Source organism: Poecilia latipinna, unplaced genomic scaffold (assembly GCF_001443285.1).
Source record: "Poecilia latipinna isolate Pla-1442-1.1 unplaced genomic scaffold, P_latipinna-1.0 Scaffold583, whole genome shotgun sequence".
NCBI classification, from domain to species: Eukaryota; Metazoa; Chordata; class Actinopteri; order Cyprinodontiformes; family Poeciliidae; genus Poecilia; species Poecilia latipinna.
In genome coordinates, this window is record NW_015113199.1 from 164,862 (window position 1) to 173,045 (window position 8,184).

General features: G+C 38.2%; 1 protein-coding gene across 4 annotated transcripts in view; it reads left to right on the forward strand.

Annotated features, from left to right (window-relative positions):
• agtpbp1 (ATP/GTP binding carboxypeptidase 1) overlaps positions 1-7,888 on the forward strand; it is a 28,031-nt gene extending 20,143 nt beyond the window's left edge. For all 4 annotated transcript variants that reach the window (XM_015042251.1, XM_015042250.1, XM_015042253.1 and 1 more), the window contains 7 exons: positions 13-163; positions 1,155-1,335; positions 1,521-1,650; positions 2,121-2,252; positions 2,753-2,929; positions 3,723-3,874; positions 7,316-7,888. In XM_015042251.1, coding sequence (XP_014897737.1) covers positions 13-163; positions 1,155-1,335; positions 1,521-1,650; positions 2,121-2,252; positions 2,753-2,929; positions 3,723-3,874; positions 7,316-7,487 — 1,095 coding nt within the window. In that variant the 3' untranslated portion in view covers positions 7,488-7,888. The remainder of the gene's footprint in view (positions 1-12; positions 164-1,154; positions 1,336-1,520; positions 1,651-2,120; positions 2,253-2,752; positions 2,930-3,722; positions 3,875-7,315) is intronic.
• Positions 7,889-8,184: the final 296 nt, after the last annotated feature.

Sequence of the window (8,184 nt, forward strand, 5' to 3'; positions counted from 1 at the left end):
TACCTCTTTCAGATGCACCTGTCCAAACTGGAGGATATGAGGACTCCTCAGATCTATTTGAGGCAGGATGTTCTGTGTGAAACCCTTAGTGGAAACACATGTCCACTTCTCACCATCACTGCCATGCCAGAGTCCAAATCCACTGATCATATCTGTCAGTTCAGTAAGTGAATGAGTTCTGGTATATTGCCCATGTCTTATTTAATGAACAAAAAACAAGGTTTAAGCAAGGTTTAGTTATACTGTGCTTTAAAAAGTAAACTGAAATCTAAGTTCAGTGGTTGATGATGTTGAGTGCCGTTTACTGTTTATACACCAGATTCAAAAAAATTTGGTGTCTTTTACAAGATGTAACAACCATGGTGATTGCTGCTATAATAATCAGTGAAACAAAACCGATGTCCTATTCAATAATATGTAACATATAATGCCATCTGTTGCTGACGAGTAAAGTTTGACTTCATCTAATTTAAGTGCAACTCAGATCAATTTTTGGAGGGTAAATATTTGATTGAATTTGATCTCCTTAAAACGAGACTGTGAAAGCACAATATAAATTCTGTTTATTAATTTAACATTTTTATTTAATTGTGAAAAAATGTTATTAAAATTGTATTCCTCCTCATACCATTGCCTTATACACATGTTCATTCTGTACCTCTCTTTGTTTTATTTTGCAAATCTTACATTTCTTATGTTGGCTGTTAATTATCCAAAATTTGTTGTAGATCTCGGAGCAATAAATTGTCACAGGAAAAGTGCCACATGACATCTTATTTATGGGACCGTGTGAATGCTGGCCAATCTTAGCAAGCAAACAAACATGTTTATAAAGATGGTGACTGCAAACAACCACTAGTTAAATACCACACGCTTGTTTATTTAGTTATAGAGTTGTTCATCATAGAATAATCTATGATTGATTGCAAGATGGTAAAAACTAGAGATTTTCTTTTTTTTTCCTCGTTTGAAGTGACCGTAACATCAGAGGTTTATTGGTATTTTCTGTATTCCATTGTCCTCTACATTTGTTTATTCTAGTTAAAAAACTTAATCATCAATCATTGGATTAATTAGCATTTTGTAATATTAGCGCATTACATTTTTCCGATTTATTGTTTATTCTTTACCTTAATTTTTTTCTCCTACTCCAGGGAATCGGCCATTTATCTTCCTGTCTGCCAGAGTGCATCCTGGGGAGACCAATGCTAGTTGGGTGATGAAGGGGACGCTGGAGTTCCTCATGGGCACCAGTCCCCTAGCAGTCAACCTGAGAGAGGCCTACATTTTCAAGATAGTCCCCATGCTCAACCCTGACGGAGTTGTTAACGGAAAGTGAGTTCACAGAGATGGAATAAAAGTAACATTTTAAACTTTAAAGTATTCACTCATCTGATGTAGCTGCACCTGCACGGTGGTCATAGCTAGTTTAAGGCGCATATTAAATCTTGACTGGAAGAAATCTGTAGCTGTAGCTCTGTTCTACACTCAGTATCCTGCACATCTCGTTTCTGCTGCAGTCATCGTTGTTCACTGAGTGGAGAGGACTTGAATCGCCAGTGGCAGAACCCCGATCCCGACCTCCACCCCACCATCTACCATACAAAGAGCCTGCTGCAGTATCTTGCATACATACAAAGAGCACCTCTGGTATGACTTTTAATTAACTACACTTAAATTACTTTGGGATATTTTGCACTTTGCGTCGTCCTTTTTCCTTTAACTGCCTAATTATGCTGCCAGTTCTCGAGTTCAGTGGCACAGCACAGTGTAACCGAGCAGTGCAGCATAAATGTATGTTGTACAGAAAACTTGGTGACAAGTCATCTATGAATTCATCCCAAACAACTCACTCTGCTGGCCTTGGTGCTATACTGATCAGACATTTTGAAATGTTTGTTTGTTAGGTTTTTTTTTGTGCAGACTTGTTTACAAAGCATGATCGTTTAAAAAGGAGGCTAATTATTATTTTATTTTCAGTAATTAAAATTTCTTTTTATACTACAATCCCTCTTCAGTTATTATTTGCATGGATGTTATTACTTCTACTATTTTACGGAAGAGGTTACAGCATGCATCATGAACCCCTGTTCATCCTCTCTGTATCCATAAATGCGCAGGTCTTCTGTGATTACCACGGTCATTCCAGAAAGAAAAATGTATTCATGTACGGCTGCAGCGTGAAGGAGACTGTCTGGCAGTCCGATATCAGTGCAACCTCGAGCGACTTACAAGAGGACCTTGGATACAGGGTAAACACACACTTGCACACAGGACAAGATGCACCCTTGTGGCTCTACAAAAGGTTATGTATAAGTACCGAGTCTTACTGTCCTCTATTAATTAAACCTGCTATAAGGTAGCTAATATGTATATTATAACATAATCATGTTGTGTACAACACTGTTATAGTATTAAATTGTCCCTCAGAGAAATTGCATGGGCCATCTTATTTTTATTTAAGATAAGCAATTCCAATATTTCACTTCTCTCCTTTACATGATCAAGCATTGGCCTTTTACCTGTATTAAGGTATAAATATCAAGGTTTTTCAAAAGTTTAATTCCCAAAACAACTAACCATTTCTACAATTTGAGTGGTGCAGCTCTATGAGCATCTGCATATCTGTTCATGTTCAGTTTTCATGATAACTACCTAATAATTAAGATAATCAAGGGCTAACGGAGGGACTAAAATCTTTGCACAGTTATTTTTGCTTAAGACGGAGAACAATGATTGGTTTATTTTACAGACTCTTCCCAAGATCCTGTCCCAGATCGCCCCTGCCTTCAGTCTGGCCAGCTCCAGTTTTGTTGTGGAGCGCTCCAAAGAGTCAACTGCGCGAGTTGTTGTTTGGAGAGAGATTGGAGTAAAACGCAGTTACACCATGGAAAGCACACTCTGTGGCTGTGATCAGGGCAAATATAAGGTATGAATTTGATATTTTGATATGAAAAGGGTCACTTATAGACCTGACTTTGATGATTAAACCTTATAATTGATGGCTTTCTTTGACCAGTTTCTACTGTAAATAAGACAATAAATTGCTTTTTGCAAGTGTACATTTTTAAATACAATTCATGCCTTACTAAGAAAAAATTATGTTTTAAATGTTAATATCTTAGTTAAACTTCTCTGGGCAGTGCATCACTTGAACATCCTAAATGTCCACCAGGGGGAGCTTTGGTTCTATTTTCTTCTGATGATTTCCCTTCTTTTCTCCTTCCTCTTTGGAATCATTACCATCTTATTTTTTTGGCTGCATGTTTTTCCCATCCCAGCTGATTTCTCTCCATCTGAATTTTGCCAATGTCAACATCTAATATATTTACAGTTCTAGGAGGTCTCTCTTATACCCTGTGAAAATATTTGGCAGGATGTGCAGGAACAATTGTCTATTGAGTTGTGGCTTTATACTTCAGTGTCCAGGCCAAGTTTAGATGTTTCCAGTTTTCCTCTGGAGAAAAGAAACTTGGAAGTTTTTTGGGGGGGTAAGAGAGAGGTTAGCTTTGTGTGTGGTTGCTCCCTCACTGGGGATATTTTCTCTGCATGAATGTGTCCTTCTATGGTTTTACATAAAGGTTTTCTCCACAAAATATGTTGCATCATTAAAAAATAAGCTTTTTGAATGTACACCAAAAAATTTAAAATAACTACATTTAGGCTAATTTGTGTATATTTGTGTCTTGCTTTGTTCTGATACCATTGCGTGTTCATTCCAGGGACTCCAGATCAGCACCAGAGAGCTTGAAGAGATGGGGGCCCAGTTCTGTGTAGCCATGCTGAGGCTGAAGAGGTTGACGAGTCTCCGCAATCACCAGAATCTGATGGATTTGGAGAGCGATATCATTGGAACACAATCCAAAAACGTCAGGTCTGTCTCGTATGTTACAATCAGTCTAAATATTTCTTCTATTGTGGCACTGATTAGAATGAGGCTGGAAGGGAACATTTTGTCCTCAAAGTTGACATGCTGGAAGGAGAAAAAAATGGGCAAATTTGACAGTTTCACAAAGATACAATTGTGATGATTAGATAATTGGGTCAGAGCATATCAAGAACCGCAGCTATTGTGGTCCCTTTCTGGTCTACAGTCCTCTGTATCTATTAAAATTGGTCCAAAGTGGACAAGGCACACATGAACATGGGGAGCAAAGACAGGCTCATGTGCTCTGATCCAACAGGTGAGCCTCTGTTGGCTCAAATTGCTAATGAAGTTAAAGCCAGTTCTGATTGAGAGGTCTAAGAATACACAGTGCACAGTTTTTTGTTGTTGTTGTTGTTTTTTAAATGAGGCTGCAAAACTACAAGCCAGCCAGACTACCATTGTTGATTTAAATTTTAGGTCTAATTCCTAGTAAGTCTGTAGGAGTACCGACCCATTCTCATTCAAAAGCAGTGAGTTCATTCAGAATATCACAAATTATGCATAAACTCAATTAATCTGTAACGGCATCACTGGAAATGTTTGTTCAAATCTGAATCATAAAATTGTCTCAATGTAAAGTTTCATCTGGGGTCTTGAACGTATTTTATTTTCCAGTAAACGGCCATTAAAAAGCTCTGCTCTGCTTACCTAGTGTTTGGCCGCAGCTGTGGCTGTGTGTCGCGGAGCCTCAGTGAATGTTTTCATATGTGGTGAAGAGGGAAGATCTGATCACAAGTGGACACTCGTGACACATTGTTACACCAGGTGTGAACTGAAGCACATCAGAGTCTCCACATGTGTCCCGTTCCTTTAAAGATGCTTGTTGAGGCCAGATGTAAACAATCTGTGTTGTTATAGGATGGGTCTTTGTTGAAAATGTAAAATCCTGGATATTCTTAGGCTGATTCTAATCCGACATGCTGGCTTCCAATCAAAGAATCACTTTCACAGCATCGAGTCTGGACAAGCGCTGCTTTTGTGGTTGAGTGGGTCTGCTTTTTAAGCATAGTCTGAAAGCCGTTATGATTTGTCAGTACAATCTACATTCTCCTCTGATGCACTACTCAAGATACAAATAAAGACATGCATTTATGCAGGTCTGGCGCGACCATCATTGAAATTCTATCAATTCTGTCTCCCAGCGGAGGTTTTCACGGCCACATTGAGCAGTCAGTGGCACAGTGTGGATTAAATGCACATTGAACATGTAAACTAGCCTTGCCCCTCTGCACGACCGGAATAAATTTGCATGTTATTATGGACTTAAGTAGGAGTCTTTTCAAAAGGAATTGTGCAGTCTTCATAAAATAGCTGTATGACAAAGCCTGGCCTAAGCAATCCAAGCATACCTCACATCTTTATACAGTTTACTTCTTAAACGAGGTTTGCTCTGTGAAAGAGATTCAACAAAGATGCTTGCGGAGGTTCAAATTATAGTGAAGACTTTGTTTTTTTAGGGATAACTTTTCTTTTCTCCTAAACCTACAGTGTTGTGTGGAGACTGAAAGGAGATACAAATATTCAAACATCTCCTTGTTTCAAATTACAGATACAACGACTTGTTTTTGTTTGCAGAAGATGGAAAGAGCTCTTGTTGTTTTGATGTATTGCAATAGAAATCTGTCAGCAATGCTCCGGTTCCATCTTCCTAGTTAAGAATGCATTTCTATGTGAAAGTTATACATATTGTACTATGCAGAAGTTTAACACAGGTGCAAATGAATGCATTTAAGAATAAAAGTGTAAATTTTTTCTTAACGTAACAAAATGTTGTGAACTTCAGAACACCTGCAGTTCTTCTCTGAACATTTGCACAGTTTCCTGGATAACTATTGACAGATTTTCTGTAGGCGTCGTCAAATTCTTCAGACAGAACTGATGATAAAGGTCAGATTTTTTACCAGTTCAAATAATTTTACAACAGTAACACTTATTGAAAGTCATTAGTGTTAAGGATTTTTTTCAGACTGTGCCGACATTGCAAAGCTGAAAAAGATACTTAAACCACACGGGAGCGTGTTGCATAAACATGAGAAAACACAAAGACTTCTTTCTTCACAGTTTTGCTATGTTGTCCTCTAACAATGTTTCTTAAATGCTCATTGGACAATAAATCAGCATTACTCCAAAGAGAGAGCTGGATAGATGGATGTAGGTAGATGTTTGTGGAGAAAAAGAAAAGAGCCTCATAGATCAGATGAACTATTCTTCATTGAGCATTGTTCAGGTTATCTTTATGTCTGGAGCTCCAACATTCTCTTCTCTGGGGATTTGTCAACTCTGTTAATTTGCAAGAATGCGTTTGTACCCCAAACTGCCATTTCTGTTCCTCCTTCACTTCACTGCTCTCCTTTTTAGTAGCATACTCTACTTTCATATTGATATATTCATTCATCATTTATGTGGCCGATCATTAAGGGACTCCAAAAGTGTTTGTTTGTGTGTGAGTACCCTTTGGGAAATGGTTGCTCTCATCCTTGATTTATGGTTTTATATGTAGGTCTCTGTATGGTAGCACTTACCATTTTAACAGAGCATGCAAACAATGGCTGTAGCTTTTGGGAGGTCTACCATAATGCCCCTAAACATGAGGGACATGTTTATTTCTGTTTGCCTTTCAGGATAATAGACGTTTAAATGTGTCAGGGTCTCTTTGCAAGGCAAAATACAGAGATTTTAATCCCACTTTTTAATGTTTTAAAGCACATGTGACAAATTCTGAAAATGTCAGTGGCGTCTGGAGTTTTTTGTAATGGCCTTTAATGGTTGGTGCACAACTTCTGCAATCCGATTCGATAATATTCTGTCTGTCATTACACACTTACTGTACATTTACTGACGCACAGTTTCTCTGTATCTCTGTCCATCTCATGCACTCACCAAGGGGAGCTCAGTGGGAGCTCATTGTCTATACACCCCTCTCCTCCCACCCATATGATCGACTGTCTCTCTCGGATCGCATTTCAGACCATTAACACCATTAAAAACCCACTAAAGCCACTAAAACCTCAAAGAACCAGCAACCATTTAACCATTAGGACCCATAGGAAAAAAAACAGCCTCACTGGCGGGAGCTTACAACCACTGTTTGTTAGCAACATGAATTTAGTTAGCATTTAAAACTCAGTTAATATGTATGGGTTGTTTTGTTTTTTTTCCCCATTTTTCATTTTTTGTACTACATTTTGTTTGTTTGTAATACATTTCTGGCACAATTATCTTGCGAGAATTGCATACTGGCCTATGCATAATTATGTCGTAATTCATTGTCAAATAATTCCTTTATTAAGAAATTAAAAGAAGAAAGAATAACTTTGTCCTGATTGTAACAAAAGTTTTTTGTTTTATCATTCAAATTCATGTTCTTTTGTTGTTTTGTTTCTGCAGCAGCTGTACCACTACCTACGTGTTGGAGGAGGATGAGCCATCCTTTCTGGAGGCCATCGACTACAGCGCGGAAAGCAACGACGAGGACGCAGAGCCTGAAAGCGATGTCTGCGGTGACGGCCAAGAGAATTTCGATCAGCTGTCAGACTCTGAAACTATTCACAGGAACTAGTATTACTCTCCCTCATATGTGGTGGTTTGAGCTTACAATTAGTGCTTGGGTTATTAGTTGAACAACTTTAAGATTTCACTCTTCAAACAGAAAGATGCATCACCTCCTACTGTGTCTTGCGGATAAATAGTCACCCCTGTATTCTGTGATGGATTAGTCTTGGTCGGGCCTCTGTTAGCAGCTTGTTGCTCCTCAAGGTGCATACACCACCTGCCTTTCTCTTCAGATATATTAGCATTAGCAACTCTAAGAATAAGGATGGATTTCACTGAATGTTTTCACCATTTCAGCACCAAACTATAACCCTCCGAAGCCTCAGACACCATACAGCCTCTGAGATTCACATGTACATAATCGGAGTTATTGTATATGAAACTCCTCTCACCTGCAACAGTATAATTTAAAAGAAAACAAAAAACAAATCTCCTTTCTAGTGAGAACCACCTTGCCTTCTTTGTGAAAGATTGGTGAGCTGTGCTTGTTTTCATGTTATAAAATCACCGTTCTTCACTTTTAACCCTTCACATTTATCAAAAACTGAATCTATTATATCACATGAATGTAAATCATTCACATCTTTATGAAAATGAACCTTCTTCCTGATGAATTAAGATATCAACACACAAACCTTCACGAGCTCAAATGCGCACAGCAGTTAAACATTTAGACTGAATGTATACCGTCAGTGTTTATTGTT